The sequence below is a fragment of the Glandiceps talaboti genome, chromosome 3, assembly GCF_964340395.1.
Source record: "Glandiceps talaboti chromosome 3, keGlaTala1.1, whole genome shotgun sequence".
NCBI lineage: Eukaryota > Metazoa > Hemichordata > Enteropneusta > Spengelidae > Glandiceps > Glandiceps talaboti.
In genome coordinates, this window is record NC_135551.1 from 1786981 (window position 1) to 1813620 (window position 26640).

General features: G+C 35.7%; 1 protein-coding gene across 6 annotated transcripts in view; it reads left to right on the top strand.

Annotated features, from left to right (window-relative positions):
- LOC144433456 (androglobin-like) overlaps nt 1-26640 on the top strand; it is a 112892-nt gene that overhangs the window by 35658 nt on the left and 50594 nt on the right. For all 6 annotated transcript variants that reach the window (XM_078121784.1, XM_078121786.1, XM_078121788.1 and 3 more), the window contains exons 7-17: nt 1503-1693; nt 2754-2846; nt 7910-8019; nt 8697-8874; nt 9762-9852; nt 10876-11083; nt 12686-12817; nt 14766-14913; nt 17350-17542; nt 18763-18826; nt 25058-25183. In XM_078121784.1, coding sequence (XP_077977910.1) covers nt 1503-1693; nt 2754-2846; nt 7910-8019; nt 8697-8874; nt 9762-9852; nt 10876-11083; nt 12686-12817; nt 14766-14913; nt 17350-17542; nt 18763-18826; nt 25058-25183 — 1534 coding nt within the window. The remainder of the gene's footprint in view (nt 1-1502; nt 1694-2753; nt 2847-7909; nt 8020-8696; nt 8875-9761; nt 9853-10875; nt 11084-12685; nt 12818-14765; nt 14914-17349; nt 17543-18762; nt 18827-25057; nt 25184-26640) is intronic.

Sequence of the window (26640 nt, forward strand, 5' to 3'; positions counted from 1 at the left end):
GTACACAGCACGGTATAAAGTAAGTTGAGCGTAGTTTGTATTCCGCATGGTATGTAGTCAACACAGTATGTAGTCACATGGTATGAAGTCAACACAGTATGTAGTCACATGGTATGAAGTCAACACAGTATGTAGTCACATGGTATGTAGTCAACACAGTATGTAGTTACATGGTATGTAGTCAACACAGTATGTAGTCACATGGTATGAAGTCAACACAGTATGTAGTCACATGGTATGTAGTCAACACAGTATGTAGTCACATGGTATGAAGTCAACAGGGTACATAGCATGGTAAGTCAGCATGGTATAATATGTAGTCAGCATGGTACGTAATCAGCATGGTACATAGTCAACACAGTACCGGTATGTAGTCAATATGGTATGTAGTCAGCATGGTACATACAGTTAATGTAGTACATCTGGTTACAAATATAAATCCTAGAATAGACAGTTGTGTAATTCAGTATAAATACTTGATAGATAGATAGATAGATAGATAGATAGATAGATAGATAGATAGATAGATAGATAGATAGATAGATAGATAGATAGATAGATAGACAGAAAAGGCAAGTACAGTATAGGAATGTATGACTTGGTAGACAGAATGGCATGTACAGTGCAGGAATGTATGACTTGTTAAACCAAAGTACAAATGGGGTTAAAATGGTAATATACAGTAGCACTATTTTGACATGCGCACTCACCCTAGGTAGGTCGCAGTCACTTCCGTTTTGTGGTTATAATTGATCACATTGATCACATCAGTGATAGTGCATGCTGCGGCATGCGATTCAGTGAAAGTGCTTTCGGAAGACTGAGAGTTGATTGTACAACCATCATTGCTATATTACTCAAGATTATTTCATTTTGAAACACTGAATACAACCAAAGTATCTCTAAATATCATAAGGTACATATTTTCTGAGACAGAAACTTATAAGTGCATTTACTAGAGCACACATGCTGCTGAACTTGCTATCACAAAAGCAATCGAGTTAATACAACAGCAAAATGGAAGTGGCTGCGGCCTACCTAATGTGAGCACACCACCGGTGGAAAAATATTTCGAAATAGCACTATTGTTGTAACTATTTCAATGAAAATAAATGAGTAGTGATGTGTAGAATGTATACATCTATTGTCACAGCATGTGTGTGAATCTCAGAAATACTATTAGCTGGAAGTTGAATATCACACTATTAGCACACTTCTGGTTAATGGTGTTGATATAGGCTTTATAGTAAGATATAGTAAGATTCACAATGTGGGTGTATTGGTGATTATATATATTTTAGTTAGTAAGGCTACCAGTGGAATGTTGTTAGCAAGACTTCAGTAAAGTCTTGTTGACAAGGTTACCAGTGAAGTCTTGTTGGCATGTTACCTGCAGTGGAATGCTGTTGGCAAGGCTACCAGTCTCATTGGTTAAAACCAGAGATACATTGTAATATCATGCACCGAAGCAATGTACATGTGTCGTATTTTAACAATTCTAGGTATGGTCACATTAATCAAGTGTGGGACCTCCTTAAGATATTACTACCTGAGTTTAAATTACCAGAATTAGAAGAACAAAAACCACCAGAGCTGGATACAGTGAAAAAAGATCCAAGTAAAACTGATGAAGTCAGCAAAGATGGTAAGAAAGATGATAAGGCAGTAAAAGAAGTCAAAGACAAGGAGAAAGGTAAGTGTGCATGGTTTCATATGTATCAAAGATAGAACTATAGCCTAGGTAAGTGTATGTGTGATGTTTGACAACAACCTTTATCAGAATGTCATACTTACAACTGACCACTAGGTGGCGGTATAATCATGAGCTTGTGTGGGATTGTAGCACCTGATATTTTCGCAGGAAAACTTTGAACTGCTTGTTGGCTGTAACCTGTAAATCATTTGATCTAGCAAGGTGATGAACATTTTTAGCACAACTGAACTGATAAGGTTCAGTAGTGCTATAGGCATGGCAAAGTGTCTGTCTGTTTGTCTGTCTGTCAGTGTGTGTATGTGTGTGTGTGTGTGTGTGTGTAAACAACTTAAAAGTCAAAAACCAATGGACCGATTGCCATGATATGTGGTGGGTATATTACCTTGAGTGTCTAGTTGAGAAATTGTTCAAATCAAAATGTGTGATTTGGGTCAAAATACTTGAACTCCAAAAGTACATGGCAGATCTTAAATTTGATTGGAACACTTTTAACTTAAAGGTGTTTAGATTAAGAATTGTTCATGACATCATGATCCCATCAGTGATATGCAAATTAGATTTTAAAATGTCGATTTTGGTCAAAAACTTATATCTTGAAACTGCATGGTGAAATGGGTTGAAACTTGGTGGGGATGTTTCTGGAGGTATTGTTCTGTAGTTTTTGTTGAAAACATTTCGACACAATTGGTCCCAGCAACCATGACCATGCCCTTAGCAACAGTGAAATGACGATGCACATTACAAAGATAGCAACAGGGATGGGTAGGTAAGTGACTAATGATTCAAAAAATGTATCATACAAATATGCATAGCAACAGGACCATGCCCATAGCAATATCTACATGATGGTTTGTATTACAAAGATGAAAAGTGGGAAGGGAAAGCAAGTTAATAAAGATTCCAGAAAATGTATGGAAATATCCCTAGCAACAAGACCATGTCCATAGCAACAGCCAAATACAGTTGTGCTACCATGCCATTGGTGCTATTTTTGATCATTTGCATCTAAATAATTTTGACTTGATTTATTTACTTACAGAAAAGGCAGAGAAAGGTGAAAAGCCTGGCAAGGAGAAAGAACACAAAGAGGACAAAAAAGACAAAAAAGAGAAAGACAAAGATAAAGATAAACGTAAGGAGTCCACAGCAATCTCTGCTGTAGACATCATTTTTAACAGACACTAAAATGACTAGATTGTGGTGGCGTGTTGCTTAGTAACCAGTGGTAATTATGGGATGGTTTGGGATGTTTGTGGGTATTGTTTTTATCTCCACCATTGCATGTCACCATGGTAACCACCTGCATGCAGTGCGTGTGGCATAACCTTGACATTGACTCATTGCATGTTTCTGTGTGAAGTGGTTTTTTTTTTTGCCATATTAACATTCTAACATGTAAAATGGTTGAAACTATCCCCTTGACACAAGGCACATCATCACCCTGCATAGACTTGCACATTTTAGAAAAAAGACAGACAGGGAATTAAATTTGAAAACAATTTATATTTATGAAACCCTTAAAGAAGGATGTTTTTGATTGTTTTCATTTTCTTGTTTTTTATTTTGACTGGATTTGTCACATTGGTTGTGTCTGCTAAGTGAGTTTTACACTTCTTTGGATGACATAATCAGTGATCAAACTTGAACAAATAAAAGACCGACAATAAAAACAATCAAGCCTTTTCCTTTATCTGAATTAAATTCAAAATTATCAACTGAATCCCATCTTCTCTTGCCTTTCTGATATCTTCTAGTATTTGAAAAAACAAAAAACCTTTCAGTATAGTTTCCCAAAATGGCAAAAAAATATATTCTCTGATTTTCCTTCAGTGGAACACAGAATAAAAAAATTGTAAGAGCTGTTATCTTCCATATACCCTGGTACATGGACTAGGGGGTTAGTATTATTGGTATGGTATTTGGTGGACTGGGATTAATTGGTGGACCAATGCAAATTAAAAGCATAATACTGCAAATAGTGTACATAACAAAATATAGCCACAAATTAATAGTAATGGATGAATGATTAAAATGTAGGTATTATTGAGTTTTTGATAAAGATATAATGTGCTAATGAAATATAAATGGGGTTTTAAATGGAGTGACTGTGAAAATGTCTTCTGAAGTACAAATAATTGCATGAAAACAGCACATAATTTAAAGACAAGTTGTGCTTGTTTAATGTGTCTCTTTGTGCAATATTCACCATAATTTCATAATTGTTATAATTATACTGTAAATGGATTTCAAATGAATAACTAGGTACTGAAACAATGAGTGATGTAAAATGTCAAAAAACAATTGCACCACCATGTCAGTTTTATATATATATATATATATATATATATATATATGCACTTTCATCATTTCACATTATGCACACATTATTAATATTACATGTCATTTCAAAGATAAAACTCCATTAACTATTAATCCAGTCACCCCTATAATTGTGAAATACATTGATCCTTTAATAATAAAATAAGTGAGGTTATACTAAACTATATGTAAAGTAGGTATATAACTGACCAGTAATGATAGCACCATTCACAATCACAACTATTTCACTACATGTTAGCACCAGTGTTCAGCACGGAAAGGGAAGAACAATAACACATTTTGCATGAAAGTTTTTGCTAGATTTGTCAGACATCTTTATGGACTTGAACACAGCATTCAAAGAAGCTTATCATTGAATTTGCATGGTGCATGATTTTATGGGTGATGTCAAAGTTCAAGGGTTAAGGTCAAGGTTCATGTGCATGGATAAATATTCACAATCTATTTTCTCTTAGCATGTTCCACTCTCTACCAATGAGGACTCACACTAACTTTGTACTTCTGCTTGTATGTTCACTTTGGGATTCTCTTCTCCAATTTTTTTATGAATATATTATTATCGCGCAATCAACCACTGGTGTTCTTGATATACGCTGTGGCAACTGACCCTGCAATGAACCAACCAACTATCAACTGTAAAGGACCCGGTACTCAGGGTGATCCGGGGCTAGGTGTGTCAAATTGTGGCAGATCATTGGTTACCATCAGATCTCTCCACATTCATGTACATTTACATTATTGTTGTGCCTATATAGCCAATATGCTGATCAATGATTATGAAATGTCAGCACTGGTGACAGAGTGGTAAACTGGTGATAGAGTGCTCATAATCTGAACATAAGTGACAAAGTGCTGGTGTTCAGCCCACCATTGCCAAAGTGCTGGTGATCAACCCACCACTGCCAAAGTGCTGGTGATCATGAACTGACTGGTGGTGGGTGTGCAAGGTGACTGCGAGCATAAAAGTGATGAAGTGTTGGTTATCAGCACACTATTAGTAATCAAGGGCACACTGACTGAATGCTCTGTGATACAGTGCCAGCTATATAAACACAACAATAACAGAGTTCCTGGTTCTTTCTGACTCACAATTCCAGTCCAACAGTATAGTCTGGAGCATCTCATTCAGTATTCAGTTATTTTGCCTTCACAATAACAAGACACATTACCATACAGTGTCACTATCGGTGCATTCCAACCAGTCATGGCCTGTCTCTTACTCTGCTTCAATCTTGTAGTATTTTAAGAGGGATTTGGAACGCTATATAATTTACATTACAAATGTACTAAATGAATTCAAAAATCCTCTGTCCAATAGAATTCTCTACAATATTGTAAGATATGTACACTGCTGGGGAGATCTGATGAGTGATGTGTGTGTGTGTTTGGTTTCAGTTGTTATTATTTTCATATTTTGTATTTAATTATTTATCTACATTATGCTTTGTTGCTGCTTGTTTGCATTACAAAATTAAAATCCTAATATTTTAACAAATTGTACTAATAGTTCAGGTTCAAGTTTATATGTTAAAGATAAGACATTAGACAAAACACACTTCAATATTTTTCTGTTTTGACATTACTCTGGTATTTTTTTAAATTTATTATGAGACCTATTTACTTTGAGACTAACTTGTTTTAAACTTTCTTTTTGACCAATTCGTCTTATTTTTATGTACTGATGTAAACTATTTCTCTATTTTGATTTTCTCTCATATTTTTCTATTCATTTTTTTCCTTTTATTTTTTTAAAGTAAAACTGCATTTGAAGTTCTTTACTATCAATTACATTATATACTTGACACTGACAAATATGTGACATGTACAGTCTCAGTTTCCTTATATAGTCAATATAGCTGTATATGACCATATTTGGAGATCTCAGTGCTATTTGTAAGATGCATGTTTTTCAAATATTGTCAATGCAGATGTTACATACACCCTTGTTTCCTTATATGGTCATTATGGCTGTGTTTGGCCATATTTGGAAATCTTGATAATATAATGCAAAATGTACAATTGCCAAAAATGGTATAGTGATACAATTTTACCTCCGAGTCCCATAAGGGAGGTTATGTTATGCTTTTGTCTGTCTGTCTATGTGTGTGTGTCTGTCTGCCTGTCTGTCAGTCTGTCTGTCTGTGGACATGATATCTCAAAAAGTACTGCATCGATGAAACTTGCTAGACATCTTTCATATGTTAATCACAAGAACACTGATTAGATTTGGTAAACATCCAATGAATATTAATTAGTCATTTGCATAATTAATGATTTTTAGTAATTAGGCTATATCTTAAGAATGCTCTCTTGAAATTCAAAATAATTTGGTGCATGCTTTAATCATAACAAAGCGCACATGCCATATGTAGTTTGCTAATGTAGCATATAGTTTTAATGAATAATTTGTATAATTCATTATTTGTAGTAGTTAGGCTATATCTTAAGAATGCACTCTTCAAATTCGACATTTTTACAGAAATCAACCGTAATTAAGCACATATGTCCTAAAAAGCTATTTGGCATAGTTTTTAGTTTTAATGAGTAATTTGCATAAATAATGATTTTTGGTAATTAGGCTATATAGTAAGAATGCAAAATTCAAATTTAATTTAACTTGGTACATACATCAACCATTACAAATCACATGTGTCTGATGTACTTTTTTATGTAGTTTTTCATTGTGATGTTTAATTTGCATAAATAATCACTTTTGATGATTAGGCAATATCTTTAGAATGCAAGCTTTAAATTTCAGATAATTTGATGGTAAAAAAGTGCATGTCATGATGTATCCTTTAAAGCTTGTTGATGTAGCTTATAATCGTAATGGTTAATTTGCATAATTAATGATTTTTCAATAACGAGGCAGTATGTTACTATGCAAGCTCCAAATTTCATATAGTTTCATATAATTAATTTTCCAATTAAGGAATACATCATGCATAATACCAGAGTTCAAAATTTTGCATTCCAACAATGTGTAGGGCCAAAAATCTATTTTTTCCCCCTTACATTCAGCTTCTTAAGAGTAGGGCATGATGACAAAAGACAATAGACAAGAACACCATTGTCTACATTATTTCCTCATGAATATTCTGTCCAAACTCATGAATATGCACGTCACTGAACAGCGGTACGAGTGACTACACAGTGTCAAACGTGATTACCAGTAATGCCTGGCATGTTGAAGAAGCCTAAATCTGATCTACTCTGTTGTTTAATGTGTGTAGGAAGTAGGCCTCATTATGTGATGTATTTGAAGTAACGGCAGTAAAGATAAAAAACAGTATTGCCTTGTAGTCTTGTCATTTCAACTTTGGTTTTCAGAATGTTGATGAAAAATCTCATTGCCCTATTTCTATGAAGAAACTTTCCTGTTAAAACTTGAAGATTTGAATCGCCACTGTGACAGTTTTATTTATTTATTTCTTTTAAAGAGGGTTAAAAGTCATATAGATAACCTAGTTAGCTAAAAGCTAGTCTTCCCCAGACCCTCTAAAAGACAACAAACAGTGCTATAATTACTAAGGGAATATAAACAAATTATCACTTCCCTCTGACACCTTGTTAGGAAAGATATTACAATATTTAAAACATGAAATTATCATCGATCCCTATTACCTTGTAAGGAAGATAGTACAATATTTGGAACATGAAGAAATGATAATTTCCTGCCATTACCTAATTAGGAAGGATATGGTACCATGTTTGGAATATCAAGAAATTATCATTTTCTGCCAACTCCTTATTAGGAAGGAAGCTTACCATATTTGGAAGTTGTACATGTTGTATCAATTGTAGTATTGACAGTTGTTATAAATGAATCTAATGTACTTGATTGCCTTTGTTTAGATAAAGATGCAGGGTTAGGTGAAGCAGCCAATGGTCCACAGGTTGCCATTTATGTTAGTTATGATAATCCTCCTAAAGTACCTGTCAGAGTCTCACTGCTTGGAGAAATGGTAGGTTCTATTCCAATTACAAACTATCCACAGCTAACATAGCCATACCAAACCTACCTTGTCATGAAATGGTAGGTTCTATTCCAATTACAAACTATCCACAGCTAACATAGCCATACCAAACCTACCTTGTCATGAAATGGTAGGTTCTATTCCAATTACAAACTATCCACAGCTAACATAGCCATACCAAACCTACCTTGTCATGAAATGGTAGGTTCTATTCCAATTACAAACTATCCACAGCTAACATAGCCATACCAAACCTACCTTGTCATGAAATGGTAGGTTCTATTCCAATTACAAACTATCCACAGCTAACATAGCCATACCAAACCTACCTTGTCATGAAATGATAGGTTCTATTCCAATTACAAACTATCCACAGCTAACATAGCCATACCAAACCTACCTTGTCAGGATCAATATTTCATACAGTGTTATGGTAATTAAATATCATTCCCCAACTCTTTCCTCAAATTCATGTAAAGAGAATACATATTGTGAGTCACATACATTTATACATACTAATAGACAGACACACAACTGACATGTATACTATAGAATCATTCAAAACTCCTACACAAATTCACATACACAGTGAATATTAACAAATGAATGAACTTTGTACATTATTTTTGGTCAAGACATACTTTTCATATTCCCACAATCCATAGGCTGATGCATCAGAACGTCTTCGTCAGTCTGGACTATCGCATGTCTTTCCACATCCATTGCTGTTAACAAGAACACGATCCTGTCCTCTAGTAGCTCCACCACCACCACCTGTTGTACCAGCATGGAAATTAATAAGACAAAAGAAAAAGAAAACAACACCACATGACCAAGCACCAGGTTAGTATACATACTATTCAAAAAACCCAAACACTATGTTAGTATACATACTACTCCACATAACCAAACACTATGTTAGTATACATACTACTCCACATAACCAAATACTATGTTAGTATACATACTATTCAAAAAACCCAAACACTATGTTAGTATACATACTACTCCACATAACCAAATACTATGTTAGTATACATACTACTCCACATGACCAAGCACCAGGTTAGTATACATACTACTCCACATAACCAAATACTATGTTAGTATACATACTACTCCACATAACCAAACACTATGTTAGTATACATACTACTCCACATAACCAAATACTATGTTAGTATACATACTACTCCACATAACCAAATACTATGTTAGTATACATACCGTACTACTCCACATAACCAAACACTATGTTAGTATACATACTACTCCACATAACCAAATACTATGTTAGTATACATACGACTCCACATAACCAAATACTATGTTAGTATACATACTGCTCCACATAACCAAATACTATGTTAGTATACATACTACTCCACATAACCAAACACTATGTTAGTATACATACTACTCCACATAACCAAATACTATGTTAGTATACATACTACTCCACATAACCAAATACTAGGTTTAAGTTAACCTACCAAATACCAAAGGACCTTTAAGTCACCATCCATGGTCCTTTAAGTCATCATCCATGGTCCTTTAAGTCATTATCCATGGTCCTTTAAGTCACCGTCCATGGTCCTTTAAGTCACCATCCATGGTCCTTTAAGTCACCATCCATGGTCCTTTAAGTCACCATCCATGTTACTAATTTTGATAATCCTCATTATTCTACTTTGAATAACACTGTAAGATTGCAATATTTGTGATTTCAGAGCCTGAGATTAAAAGAGCAGAACAGTGGATTGAAGTGACTTCACCATATGTTAATTATAAAGTCAGTCCCATACCAATACCAACAGATGTGTAAGTATAACTTATATGGTGTGATGCATCTTTTACTTTAGTTTAATGTCTCCTCATAACGTTCTACTCTTTCCATATTCTACATCCAGTCTGATTAGTCCTCGTTGGACGAAGTCCGGGACGGGGACTTATGGTTTGGGTTCCGTCTGTCCGCGCGTCCGTGTGTCCGTCCGTCCAGAGCCGTTTCTTGGAGATGCCTGGACCGATTTTTTTCAAGCTTGGTACAGGGGCAACATACAATGACATACATGTGCATATCCATTTTCGTCATGATACGATCCAATATTGCCGCCTAGCAGCCATTTTGTTTGCGAATTTTCCATGTCCAAAGCCATAACTCAGACATGCTTGAACAGATCTCATTCAAAGTTGGTATTAGGACAGTGTTCTATGACATACATGTGCATATCCATTTTCGTCATGATACAATCCGATATGGCTGCCTGGTAGTGATTTTGTTGGCGCAGTTTTCATTTCCAAAGCCATAACTCATGCCAGACATGCTTGAACAGGTCCCCCCCCCCCCCCATACCCAACCCATCCTTATCGTTGAATGGTTTATTCCATCACGTCATCTTGAAGAGTAGGCATGTCCCATGTCCAACGAGGAGACACAACATGTCTAATTCTGTTTGATTTAGGTTCACAAGTGTTGTTGCGTGATCAGAGTAGTGATAATTCCTTAAAACCCAATCATAGCGGGGACTATGTCATTCTCAATGACTTGTTTATTTGAATCCTTTGACAAGATTTGCATTATTGTACCTCAATTCACTCAGCTGTACGAATGGCGACCTGATAGGAGAATATTGTTATGGGACAGGTTTAAATTTTGTTTAATTTTTTAAACTATCAAAGCAAGGAATGCATCATGCTTCCAATTCCCATATGACATGTCACCTTTGTGCCAGGTTTGAACACAGACACATGAATGGAAGGAGCCCATATTGGGGTACTAAAATCTTGTAACACCTGGGGTACTAAAATGTCGTAACACCTGTGACATATAATTTATTACTGCAGTAAAAGACCCAAGTCATCACTATCTAGAGGAGGGGGTTCCCGTCCTAGCACTGCACTCATGGGTGAAATTGTAGCGGAATTGGACGAAGACCATCCTGAGAGAACAGAAGAACTTTTACTGAAAGAAAAACAAAAAGCTGAGGAAAAACAAAAACTTGCAGAAAAAGAAGCTGAGTTAAGAGAAGCTGAAGCTAAAGCTGAACAACAGGTAAAGTTGACTTAGGATTGTAGGAACTGATGAAATCAATGCCTTTGATATCTACACCTTGACTCACAACTCTAGCGCAGCTGATGGTAATACAGACATGTCACAAGGGATATATATCTTCTTTATTACCTACTTATTAAATTTACATTTGTAGATAAAATAAATAATACATTTTTGAGGGAGGTAAAAGGAGACCAGAAAAATAGCTACTTGCTAATCAAGTCTGTCTCCTTAGACACTGTAAATAAAATTTTAAAATAAATACATGACAAAATATAAAGAGGGCAGTGAAAACAAAACATAAATATCTATGAAAATATATACATTATACATCAATATGAGTTGCAGTTTATTCATATCATATCAGGTGAAGAAAATCTTTTAGTGAATTACGAAAAACATTCCTTGATGATTTGGACCTAACATTAAGAGGTAAGGTATGCCCTAGTCTTGCTGCTAGACGTTCGGGCTTTCTTTCGATGCTATAACTATAAGCGAACGAAGTTCGCATGTGAGGACCTGCCCGAACAGTCTAGCGAATGTCATTTTCAGACCGGACATTCCATTGAGATTACATTGAGCGGTGGGTTGGGCCATCTATGCATATATATACTTTAATATATTCAATAACCTATGACCTCGGGGAATCTCTGCATGCAAGTGTTGACAAACACATTTACGTCATTACTATGGCTTATCGGTTTATGGTAATTGTGAGTTTGATGAGTGTGTAGACGTTGTCATTCACACATTTAAGTTAACGCATTGGTGGTTATTTATACAAGCCCCTCCTTAAGATGAATATGCATGAAAATTTAGCTATTGTCCTCTGTTTGTGCTTGTCGCTAATACGGTTCTCTGATTGGCAGTTATTTATATCCTGATGACATTCGCTAGACCTCGGATGTTCCATCCTCGATAGCGTTGTTCGGCTGTATGTCGTATTTTATCGGAAGAACATCCGAGGGCTAGCTGATAGACTAGGTATGCCCCCACATGAGAAAAATGACAGCTAAAATCACATGGCAGTGCATGAAGTAGTCTGCAAAATGTGGCTAAAACAATAAAGTGAGTTTCTGAAAATTACATGACCAGAAACAAAGTTGAGAATGCCATCAACTTTTGCTGTGAAATACAGAATTTTCAAATGATGATTTTTTCAAAGGAAGCTCTAATTATATTAGCGCTTGACAATCATAGCCCTCATTTCTGGTCTAAAAACTGCCTCTGAACAGTTCCTTGGTGGGAGGCTATTCAGATTTGTTCATGCCAAGTTGATCTGTGCCATTTCAGGTTTTTTAGTACAACTGAACTGATGAGGTTCAGTAGTGTAATAGGCATTGCTAAGTGTGTGTGTGTGTGTGTGTGTGTGTGTGTGTGTGTGTGTGTGTGTGTAAACAACTTAAAGTAAAAAACTGCAAGGGAATTCCTTTTTCTGCTTGACCATTTCGGTAATATGTTTGTTTTGCTTTGCTAAAACAAAACTGCATAGTGGAAGAGCTGAACAGCAGAACCATTGGTACACATAACAAACAAAAAAAGTACAGCAGAGCTATTGTGACCATTAGGTCCATTGCCATTCATTGTTTTAATTGTTTGCAGAAAATGGATATACCACCTAAACCAGATACTCCATCCAAAGATAGCAAAGATGGCAAAGATAAGAAATCTACCAAAGATGAGAAAAAAGATGGAAAACGTGAGAAAAGTGCAGCAAAACTTGAGAAAATTGAGGTTGGTGTTTATTTAAATGAACCTTTTCTGTCCATTATTGTGTGTGTTCTGTTACTTAAACCTGCACTAGCTGCAACTGGGACATTTTTTCATCAACTAACTGATAGTTATAGCACATGTTAGAGGACATTTACTGTGTTTTAGCACAGCTGTCAGCGAAAGTTGCTTAAGGGTTGGGTTAATACTCTGCCATCTGCCCTCCATCTGTCAACTTTTATCTTCTCCTCTATAACTGTATAGTCAATTGACGTGGACTTTATTGTGTAGGTGTCATTTGATGGGCAGATATAAGTTTGTTCAAGATGCAAATTAGGTCTAATTTGGTAAAAATGCTTCAAAAATCTTCTCCAAAACTACTGGGCGGCGCCAATTGAGTTGAAATTTGTTGTGTAGGTGTCTTGGAATGAGCAGATAAATGTTTGTTCAAGACAAAGTGACTGGGTGATTAATATGCAAATTAGGTCTAAAATAGAATTTTTGGTAAAAATCTTCTTATTACCAAAACTACTGGGCCAATTGAGTTGAAATTCTTGGGAACCTTGTTATCTACAACTATATTATGTAAATTCTTACCCATTATCATGTTAATTATAAAATTCACTATAGAAATCCCACCCCGCACATCTCGGCCAAATATTCCAATGTTTTCCCCAAAAATTTCAGTGTGAAATGCACGAGCCTGGCAAGGACTAATTCTGTAACAAAATGACAGTCCCAATTGAGCAGTGTTTCCGTTTTACCCATCTGTACTTCTGTTACTAACCCTGGTGCACATACACATCGTCAAGTCAATGAACAAATTCAATATTGAGACCTGTTTTCACAGACCTAGAGGTACTATGTTCAAGACCAGCCAAGGTAATTTCGATTTTTCACACACACTTTACAGAATGACAGGTGTAGAATTAGGTGCGGTAGCAATATGACTTGGTTTTAGGCAGGGCAGCATATGGTGATTGTGTTGTAACGTTGACAAGGTGGGGACAGTGCCATAGAAATGATTAACATGTTGATGACAGTTTCATTCATGGGTTAACGGTATGCGGACACTTCCTTTGTGTAACAGTGTCCCGTTAATTGAAAAAGTGTCTGCTAAATGACATTGAGAGCACAGTTGAAAGAATGTGGAAGAGTCAGAAAGGAGTATAACCAACGATATACTTATGAAAATACATTATATTTATCAATTAGAAGTCAGTATTACCTATAAGTAATGTAGTGACAAGTTTCAATCTTGAGCAAAAGCTCAATTTTTAATCTGTCACCATGTTAAAACTGTACTACTTGTAACTGGAGTATCATTTCTCAACCTGACAGCCTCAATTTCACTGAATATCATTGAAATGCTAATTAAATATTGCACATGTTCACCAATGGTTGATATTATCCATAAGTAGTACAGACATAGGTTAAAATAGTGATTGCCATTGAGGCTGCTGATTTTTGGATATTATGAGTATGTCATTTTATCTAACAAAACAGTTTTCAAAAAATGTTCCAGTTGAAATTAGTGCAGCTTTAGTAAGTAGTTATGGACAAGGTGTACAACTTTGCCTTCTGTACAGTGTACCCTCTATTGAAAGACAGCAGTTCTTGTCAGTCAAAGTCATACTGTAATTAATTAATACAAGAATACAAAATTTTGGTTTGTCAATTAAAAGACATTGTTGTGTGTCAGTGGCATGTCAAATTGGTGTAGTACTGCCTCCTGTACATGTAGTAATTTAGTACAGGCATACATTGGTGTAGTACTGCCTCCTGTACATGTAGTAATTTAGTACAGGCATACATTGGTGTAGTACTGCCTCCTGTACATGTAGTAATTTAGTACAGGCATACATTGGTGTAGTACTGCCTCCTGTACATGTAGTAATTTAGTACAGGCATAAATCCTCAGGTGTATAAACTATTGTATTAAATCTAGTCAATTTTTTTTTACATGTTATAGGAACCTAAGGGTCGTAAGGTCAGTGCTGGCTTAAAGAAGAAAGAAAGTTCTCTTGGTGAGAAAGCACCCTCATTGAAAAGTGAGAAGACAGAAAAGTCAGAGAAAATCACTCCTATTGGCAAAGATGCTAAAGACTTGAAAGATAAAGGTAAGAACTAAAGACAGCGTATGAAAGAATAGTTCTACTCTCAGTGTCAACAGTCACTGATATTTCAACAGCCTCAACCGAGATGTACCTACAATAGGTTGCTGTCATTGAACTTTGTAACAAGTTATTAGAGAAATACAGCTAGGATTTCAGTACCTACAATAGGTTGCTGTCATTGAACTTTGTAACAAATTAGAGAAATACAGCTAGGATTTCAGTACCTACAATAGGTTGCTGTCATTGAACTTTGTAACAAGTTAGAGAAATACAGTTAGGATTTCACTACCTACAATAGGTTGCTGTCATTAAACTTTGTAACAAGTTAGAGAAATACAGCTAGGATTTCAGTACCTACAATGGGTTGCTGTCATTAAACTTTGTAACAAGTTAGAGAAATACAGCTAGGATTTCAGTACCTACAATGGGTTGCTGTCATTAAACTTTGTAACAAGTTAGAGAAATACAGCTTGGATTTCAGTACCTACAATGGGTTGCTGTCATTAAACTTTGTAACAAGTTAGAGAAATACAGCTAGGATTTCAGTACCTACAATGGGTTGCTGTCATTAAACTTTGTAACAAGTTAGAGAAATACAGCTTGGATTTCAGTACCTACAATAGGTTGCTGTCATTAAACTTTGTAACAAGTTAGAGAAATACAGCTAGGATTTCAGTACCTACAATAGGTTGCTGTCATTAAACTTTGTAACAAGTTAGAGGAATACAGCTAGGATTTCAGTACCTACAATGGGTTGCTGTCATTGAACTTTGTAACAAGTTAGAGAAATACAGCTAGGATTTCAGTACCTACAATAGGTTGCTGTCATTAAACTTTGTAACAAATTAGAGAAATACAGATAGGATTTCAGTACCTACAATAGGTTGCTGTCATTAAACTTTGTAACAAGTTAGAGGAATACAGCTAGGATTTCAGTACCTACAATAGGTTGCTGTCATTAAACTTTGTAACAAGTTAGAGAAATACAGATAGGATTTCAGTACCTACAATAGGTTGCTGTCATTAAACTTTGTAACAAGTTAGAGAAATACAGCTAGGATTTCAGTACCTACAATAGGTTGCTGTCATTGAACTTTGTAACAAGTTAGAGGAATACAGCTAGGATTTCAGTACCTACAATAGGTTGCTGTCATTGAACTTTGTAACAAGTTAGAGGAATACAGCTAGGATTTCAGTACCTACAATAGGTTGCTGTCATTAAACTTTGTAACAAGTTAGAGAAATACAGCTAGGATTTCAGTACCTACAATAGGTTGCTGTCATTGAACTTTGTAACAAGTTAGAGAAATACAGCTAGGATTTCAGTACCTACAATAGGTTGCTGTCATTGAACTTTGTAACAAGTTAGAGAAATACAGCTAGGATTTCAGTACCTACAATAGGTTGCTGTCATTGAACTTTGTAACAAGTTAGAGAAATACAGCTAGGATTTCAGTACCTACAATAGGTTGCTGTCATTGAACTTTGTAACAAGTTAGAGAAATACAGCTAGGATTTCAGTACCTACAATAGGTTGCTGTCATTAAACTTTGTAACAAGTTAGAGAAATACAGCTAGGATTTCAGTACCTACAATAGGTTGCTGTCATTGAACTTTGTAACAAGTTAGAGAAATACAGCTTGGATTTCAGTACCTACAATAGGTTGCTGTCATTGAACTTTGTAACAAGTTAGAGAAATACAGCTAGGATTTCAGTACCTACAATAGGTTGCTGTCATTGAACTTTGTAACAAGTTAGAGAAATACAGCTAGGATTTCAGTACCTACAATAGGTTGCTGTCATTGAACTTTGTAACAAGTTAGAGAAATACAGCTAGGATTTCAGTACCTACAATAGGTTGCTGTCATTGAACTTTGTAACAAATTAGAGAAATACAGCTAGGATTTCAGTACCTACAATAGGTTGCTGTCATTGAACTTTGTAACAAGTTAGAGAAATACAGCTAGGATTTCAGTACCTACAATAGGTTGCTGTCATTAAACTTTGTAACATTGTAACAAGTTAGAGAAATACAGATAGGATTTCAGTACCTACAATAGGTTGCTGTCATTAAACTTTGTAACAAGTTAGAGGAATACAGCTAGGATTTCAGTACCTACAATGGGTTGCTGTCATTAAACTTTGTAACAAGTTAGAGGAATACAGCTTGGATTTCAGTACCTACAATAGGTTGCTGTCATTAAACTTTGTAACAAGTTAGAGGAATACAGCTAGGATTTCAGTACCTACATATGGATGTGGCAAATAATAGATGGTTCAATTCTTTGAAAGTGAGATGGTGGACAACCAAATTTCTGTAATAGTTTTGAACAGGACCAGAAACAAACCTTCATCCATGGCAAAGTTTGGATGATTAAAAAAAATTGATTCAAAATTTGAGTAAGAATGTAATTTGTATTTTGTTATTACACTTACAGACAGTTCCTTGAAACCAAGTGATGGGGCTGAAGGGGATGCCATGTCAGTGTTAACAGAGACAGCTAGTAAAGCTGAAGGCTCTACCAATGAAGGAGAAGGTGGTGATGATGAACAGAAAGAAAAACAAGAAGCTGCAGAACCTGTACAGAAAGATATCTGGATGCATTTTGAAGACTTTGCCAAGTGTTTCAAGTAAGATTATCCAAACATAAAGTAACTGTTCAAATTCATTCCACTATATTCGAAATTTATCTCGGGCTAAGCAGAGTTTTAGAGAATATCTGTCAACCTACTCACATATGCACACCTTGGGGCCATGTCTACACTACAAACACCTCACCACATACCTTGGGCCTTGTCTACACTACAAACACCTCACCACATACCTTGGGGCCATGTCTACACTACAAACACCTCACCACATACCTTGGGCCATGTCTACACTACAAACACCTCACCACATGATTGGGGCTTGTCTACACTACAAACACCTCACCACATACCTTGGGCCATGTATACACTACAAACACCTCACCACATACCTTGGGGCCATGTCTACACTACAAACACCTCACCACATACCTTGGGGCCATGTCTACACTACAAACACCTCACCACACACCTTGGGGCCATATGTACACTACAAACACCTCACCACACACCTTGGGGCCATGTCTACACTACAAACACCTCACCACACACCTTGGGCCTTGTCTACACTACAAACACCTCACCACATACCTTGGGGCCATATGTACACTACAAACACCTCACCACATTCCTTGGGGCCATGTCTACACTACAAACACCTCACCACATACCTTGGGGCCATGTCTACACTACAAACACCTCACCACACACCTTGGGGCCATGTCTATAAACACCTCACCACACACCTTGGGCCTTGTCTACACTACAAACACCTCACCACACACCTTGGGGCCATGTCTACACTACAAACACCTCACCACATGCCTTGGGCCATGTCTACACTACAAACACCTCACCACACACCTTGGGCCTTGTCTACACTACAAACACCTCACCAGTTTTTAAATATGTTCAAACAAAACTTTGTTTCTGAGTCAGAGTGAACTCTGATGTCATGCAATTAAGCCAGATTCAACAAGGTTTTCAGAAGTTAGAACTTGGGATATGCTATGTATCATGTTTATCAACAAATAACAAATACTCCACTGAGACATGTATATGGGACAACCACTGAATGCACACATTCATTTCTTGAAAATTGTAAGAAAATAAAACTTTATAACTGCAACAAAAACAGTTGACAAAAGTGTTTCAGAATTGGCAGAAAAATGGACCTAAAGATATAGCTGACCATTTAAGACATACAGTGCTACCTGTTAAACATTTGTAATGTAAAATAATAATTCTTACTTTTATTTTAGGACTCTGTATATTTTTCACAAACCAAATACTTACATCTGTAACCATAAGATGTCAGACCTTAGGGTGAGTACACAATCTGATATACAATATTTTGTATGTGACCATAATTTATGCAATTTACAAAATGATGCTGTCTTTATTTTGTAACCTTGTGGCAAGTGTGGTGACACTGTAGCTTGTATATACTAGTTTAAAATGTATGTTGTTGGAAGTCATACATTGTAGCTTGTATGTATACACTGTATCTAGTGTGGTTATAGTGGTGCTATGGATACACTGTAGTTAGTACAGAGACATTGTTGCTAGTCAAAGAATAGATACACTACCTAGAATAAGTATACTGTTGATAGTATTGATACACTATTGCTAGAATAGATAAACTGTAGCTAGAATAGATACACTATACAGTGTAACTACATGTAGAATACATTGCAGGTAATATAGATATACTGTTGCTAGAACATATGCACCATTGCTAAAATATATCGGACCACTGTAGCTAGTTTGGACACACTGCAGCTACATGTAGTATGGGCACACTGTAACTAGTATGGACCACTGTAGCTAGTATGGATACACTGTATAACTAGTATGAATACACTGTAGCTAGTTTGTACACACTGCAGCTGGTATTGACACACTAGCTAGTATGGGCACATGTACTGTAACTAGTATGGGCATACTATAGCTAGTATGGATACACTGTAGCTAGTATGGATACACTGTAACAAGTATGGACCACTGTAGCTAGTATGGATACACTGTAGCTAGTATGGATACACTGTAGCTAGTATGGATACACTAGCTAGTATGGATACACTGTAGCTAGTATGGATACACTAGCTAGTATGGATACACTGTAGCTAGTATGAATACACTGTAGCTAGTATGGATACACTGTAGCTAGTATGGATACACTGTAGCTAGTATGGATACACTGTAACTAGTATGGACCACTGTAACTAGTTTGGACACACTGTAGCTAGTATGGACATACTTTAGCTTGGAGATATTGCATATATGTAAACACCAGTTAGATTCTTAGACAAGAACACTTTAGCTAGTGCATGCATATAATGTATATAGCTAGTATACATTTACGTAATATTATTCTGTAGCTAGACCATTTATACACTACTAGGTATAATAGATACATTTTAACATAAATGGCCACATTGTAGCTAATGGTGATATGATAGCAAACAGCTTAGTCTGCAGTGGGCAATACAGTGTACATATACAACTGTTACATTATTATAGTTTGTAACAATGTATGATATTACATAGACACAGCAACAACCTAACCCACAGTATTGCAGAACAGTCAGTATAATGTTTTAGAAGTGTGGTTTTGTATGAATGTAGAACTGTTGTAATACTACAAATGTCAACAATTTTCATGTGAGCACTAGCACTACATTTGATATGTCTTTATATTTTTAGTGGTATAGTGAAGTGTGGTGGTACAAGTGTGTAGTAAAGTGTGGTGGTACAAGTGTATAGTGAAGTGTGGTGGTACAAGTGTATAGTGAAGTGTGGTGGTACAAGTGTGTAGTAAAGTGTGGTGGTACAAGTGTATAGTGAAGTGTGGTGGTACAAGTGTATAGTGAAGTGTGGTGGTACAAGTGTATAGTGAAGTGTGGTGGTACAAGTGTATAGTGAAGTGTGGTGGTACAAGTGTATAGTGAAGTGTGGTGGTACAAGTGTATAGTGAAGTGTGGTGGTACAAGTGTATAGTGAAGTGTGGTGGTACAAGTGTATAGTGAAGTGTGGTGGTACAAGTGTATAGTGAAGTGTGGTGGTACAAGTGTATAGTGAAGTGTGGTGGTACAAGTGTATAGTGAAGTGTGGTGCTACAAATGTATAGTGAAGTGTGCATGGTGGTACAAGTGTATAGTGAAGTGTGGTGGTACAAGTGTATAGTGAAGTGTGGTGGTACAAGTGTATAGTGAAGTGTGGTGGTACAAGTGTATAGTGAAGTGTGGTGGTACAAGTGTATAGTGAAGTGTGGTGGTACAAGTGTATAGTGAAGTGTGGTGGTACAAGTGTATAGTGAAGTGTGGTGGTACAAGTGTATAGTGAAGTGTGGTGGTACAAGTGTATAGTGAAGTGTGGTGGTACAAGTGTATAGTGAAGTGTGGTGGTACAAGTGTATAGTGAAGTGTGGTGGTACAAGTGTATAGTGAAGTGTGGTGGTACAAGTGTATAGTGAAGTGTGGTGGTACAAGTGTATAGTGAAGTGTGGTGGTACAAGTGTATAGTGAAGTGTGGTGGTACAAGTGTATAGTGAAGTGTGGTGGTACAAGTGTATAGTGAAGTGTGGTGGTACAAGTGTATAGTGAAGTGTGCATGGTGGTACAAGTGTATAGTGAAGTGTGGTGGTACAAGTGTATAGTGAAGTGTGGTGGTACAAGTGTATAGTGAAGTGTGGTGGTACAAGTGTATAGTGAAGTGTGGTGGTACAAGTGTATAGTGAAGTGTGGTGGTACAAGTGTATAGTGAAGTGTGGTGGTACAAGTGTATAGTGAAGTGTGGTGGTACAAGTGTATAGTGAAGTGTGGTGGTACAAGTGTATAGTATGTGAAAATTAGCGTAGTGATTTATGTTGTTGATTGTATAGCGTACTAATTTATTTTATGTTTGCACTGTTGCTGGAACACACTATATTCCTAGATGTTTGGTGTATGCACGCAATAATAGTTTAGTTGCCATAGAAACACAAGTCATATCATCCACCAATCAACATACACTTCTTGGCACTTGGGATATATTGGTTAATTTACATTACTTGTATTATCATGTACATGACGTATGTAATGTTTGTATGTATGTGTACAGAAATGTACTGTCATCTCTTTCTACTCCTCACATTGACACTGTACATACATACCTCTCTGGGTAATGGTTCATTCCATATTAATTATGTGTAAGGTCATACCATTCTGAAATGGGTGATGGTAGATTTCTGTTCAGCTGTCATGTAGTTTTTAAGTAGAATTCACATTAACTGTTGATGTAACTGCTTTTTTCACACTGCTGTCGCTCAGAAATTGGAACAAATGATAATGCAAAAACAACAAGCTGGTATCCAGGTATTTTCTTCCATTCTTGTGTACTGATGTGTGATGACCACTTCAAAACATGCACAGAGGAAAAAAGTCATAGGTTTTAAAGGATGTCAAATATGATATTGGCCCATCCTATCTCACACTTGTTTCTAAAGCATTGGTTGTGAAATATACATGCAGTAGTAGTACCTAGAAAATGCAAGATGTCTATTTCACCAAATGTTTAATCAATTCTAACACCATTGTCAAAATCTGCATTTCACCAAAACAAGAATAAAAATGCCAAAAAAAAGCAAGCAAAAAAACCCCATAGCAAACAATATCCTTTCTATAGTCAGGATATAAAATAATCGTTTATATCATAATACAATGATGCATGATGTTACTAATTTATACAACTGTAATATGTCTTTCATTTCATTTTCTTCAAAACCACCACAAATCAGGACTTGCTGGCTTTGTAGTGTTAATAATGATGATGATGATGATGGGCCACTAGCATATATTGACTATTCACTCAGCCTGTTAAATCACTATTTTCATGTTCAAATCTTGTGCATCTATTAATGGTTTATAATGCATTATTGAATATCATAATAACATATAGCATGGTGTGTCATATAATATTAAAGTTTGTCAGTATAATTGTATCTTTTCATATTCCTGCTGTATCTCTCCATAAAATATGACCTTTATACCTACCCCCAGCCTTGCAGACATAGATTTACAAAGTATGAAACCAGTCTTGTGTGCATTGCTGTGAGCAAAACATGACCCAGATTCAAGAAATATAAAATTGATGGATCAATATATGTACGGAATAAAATGACTCTCTAACAGTGTAAATTTGAGAAGGTTCCATTTACATCCATTTTATTATTGCCGATGAGTGTACATTGTCATACATGCAACATAATACCAAAAACATTATAGCATACCAATGTGCAAATGAATATCCATGCAAGTGTTCTATGTACACATGAAATCACTGTCAGTTTAACCTGGATATATTTTATGAACATTGCTATTTCAGATATAAACATTATTGCATAGATGTGTGGAGATGAGTAAATGAACATACACAGTTAAACATTGCATAGATGTGTGGAGATGAGTAAATGAACATACACAGTTAAACATTGCATAGATGTATGCAGATGTGTAAATGAACATACACAGTTAAACATTGCATAGATGTATGTAGATGAGTAAATGAACATACACAGTTTAACATTGCGTAGATGTATGTAGATGAGTAAATGAACATACACAGTTAAACATTGCATAGATGTATGCAGATGAGTAAATGAACATACACAGTTAAACATTGCATAGATGTATGTAGATGAGTAAATGAACATACACAGTTAAACATTGCATAGATGTATGCAGATGAGTAAATGAACATACACAGTTAAACATTGCATAGATGTATGCAGATGAGTAAATGAACATACACAGTTAAACATTGCATAGATGTGTGGAGATGAGTAAATGAACATACACAGTTAAACATTGCATAGATGTATGCAGATGTGTAAATGAACATACACAGTTAAACATTGCATAGATGTATGTAGATGAGTAAATGAACATACACAGTTTAACATTGCGTAGATGTATGTAGATGAGTAAATGAACATACACAGTTAAACATTGCATAGATGTATGCAGATGAGTAAATGAACATACACAGTTAAACATTGCATAGATGTATGTAGATGAGTAAATGAACATACACAGTTAAACATTGCATAGATGTATGTAGATGAGTAAATGAACATACACAGTTAAACATTGCATAGATGTATGCAGATGAGTAAATGAACATACACAGTTAAACATTGCATAGATGTATGCAGATGAGTAAATGAACATACACAGTTAAACATTGCATAGATGTATGCAGATGAGTAAATGAACATACACAGTTAAACATTGCATAGATGTATGTAGATGAGTAAATGAACATACACAGTTAAACATTGCATAGATGTATGTAGATGAGTAAATGAACATACACAGTTAAACATTGCATAGATGTATGCAGATGAGTAAATGAACATACACAGTTTAACATTGCATAGATGTATGCAGATGAGTAAATGAACATACACAGTTAAACATTGCATAGATGTGTGCAGATGAGTAAATGAACATACACAGTTAAACATTGCATTGATGTGTGCAGTTAAACGTTTATTTAATATTTGCCCTTCTGAATAAACATACCATATTAGTATCAATTATTCCCTGTGTGTATGTGTGAGTGCCAGTGTGCTGTACTTGGGGTATTTGCACTCATACTTTACATTATATAGCCACATCACTATGTTGATACCCTTAGTATGCCCTACTGGTAGTCATCAGGGGTTATGAACACCATCACTATGTTGATACCCTTAGTATGCCCTACTGGTAGTCATCAGGGGTTATGAACACCATCACTATGTTAATACCCTTAGTATGTCATACTGGTAGTCATCAGGGGTTATGAACACCATCACTATGTTAATACCCTTAGTATGCCCTACTGGTAGTCATCAGGGGTTATGAACACCATCACTATGTTAATACCCTTAGTATGCCCTACTGGTAGTCATCAGGGGTTATGAACACCATCACTATGTTAATACCCTTAGTATGTCATACTGGTAGTCATCAGGGGTTATGAACACCATCACTATGTTAATACCCTTAGTATGCCCTATGGTAGTCATCAGGGGTTATGAACACCATCACTATGTTAATACCCTTAGTATGTCATACTGGTAGTCATCAGGGGTTATGAACACCATCACTATGTTAATACCCTTAGTATGCCCTACTGGTAGTCATCAGGGGTTATGAACACCATCACTATGTTAATACCCTTAGTATGCCCTACTGGTAGTCATCAGGGGTTATGAACACCATCACTATGTTAATACCCTTAGTAAACTGACTCACCATAAATATAAAATTTGTATTTAAATTACCATTTGTACATTGATTTCAAATTCAAACTGACCTTCGCTATAAGTGTAAGTATAAGTATAAGTATAAAAATTAAAATTGATATATGTGAATAAAATGGATGTAAAGAAATCTTACTATATGACAACCAGCCATCAAGCTAAAAAAGAAAGTTGATAGTGTAAACTATCCTATTATACAAGTATTGTTTTGCTCACAGTTATCTTGTTTGATATTGATAATAATTTAATAATTGTAACTATTCTCTCAGAATGTACAGCCAACTAATGCCAAGACTAAGTCAGCAGCACCAGGAGGGCCAGCACCAGTTGGTTCAATGACAGCACAGACACCAGCTAGACAACCATTCAGTCCATCCCCACAACATCACCACCATGTGAGTTATTTCATTTCTACTTTGCAGACAGGTGTAGAAATTGAAAACCTTGACAAGGATTCCTTTTATTTTGTGATTAATTTTGTGGTCATTTTCCTCTTTCATAACCCATTCACTGCCAATCTCAACAGAATACATTTATTTTCACATTGATATACTCCCTATACAATTTCTGATAAAATGTGTCAAAATATGTCATGTAGTCAGTTATGAAATCTTAGCCAGGAGAAGACTTTATTTACTTTTAGTCACCGTATTTCAAATTACTGTTTTTAATATTTGTGTTCTCTTTTGTTATAATCTGCATCAGATAAACAACAACAAAAAACCTAACTGATAATCACAATAATAGCCAGCCTTCTGCTTGATCAGATTTTGATCAGATTGACCATCTATTTGTGTTAGTTTTACCCAAATTTATGTTGTTAGTCTGAAACTCATTAAAAGACAACAGATTGTAAACTGAAAGAGTGGCAGTTGAACTTGAAGTGTTACAACTAACAAGATAACATTTACTTTTTAGTCAACATAATTATGTGATAATTATGTGGTGGTCACACTGTATATGTACAAGTCACTGTCATAGTTGATGTTATTTCACTACTGTGTGTTTATTATGTCTGAATTAATTGTCACACTATATTATGTTCTTACTCCTTTATCAATGTATGATTGTCAGTATTAAAACAGTTCATCTAATTCCATCAGATACACATCAGGTATATTTGTACTATGAGTTTGGAAGTGAAATATGCATAAATTATACAAATTAATAATCTTGATTCTACTCAAGTCATTATTTTCATTCCTGCCTTGATGTGCAAATTTCATCTTCAGGGTAGATTATCTGTGACATGATTTTCTAGGTTGGCTGATGTTAGTCATACAATTTTTAGATGAGCTGGTTATATAAAAGTAAGGTTCCTTTATACTGTAGCAACTAGTATAGATTGGAATTTGTCTGCCCTGTCAATAATTGCTGATAAATTCAAAACATCACTATGAAACTTTGAATGTTAGAGAAGGAAAGAGAATATGGTGCATGTATCCCTGCAGTATTGCTAGATCTGTATCATAATGTACCTGTGTATTTTGACTCTAAAATTTCATCTTACAGGTGAAATGACATTTAATACACACCCTTAGACAACTTCTAATGCAAAAGAAACAATTACATAGGCGCCATGCACAGTGGGGATGTAGAAGTAGTTAAATTGAAATGTTGATTATCATTTAGAAAATAAACAATTCAAGTCCATGTGTAATGTATTCATTAGAAGTCTGTTTGTACTGCACTATGAAAGAATAGCAATGCTTATCACTGTTCAATGTGATTGGGTAAAGGATCCTGCTGTGTTTATTGTGTCTCTGTTATTGTTAGTCTAGAGCTAGTTGAAATATGTCTATCTTTGTGTCAAAAATGTAATGCCCCAAGTGAAACACCAAGCCTACACCAT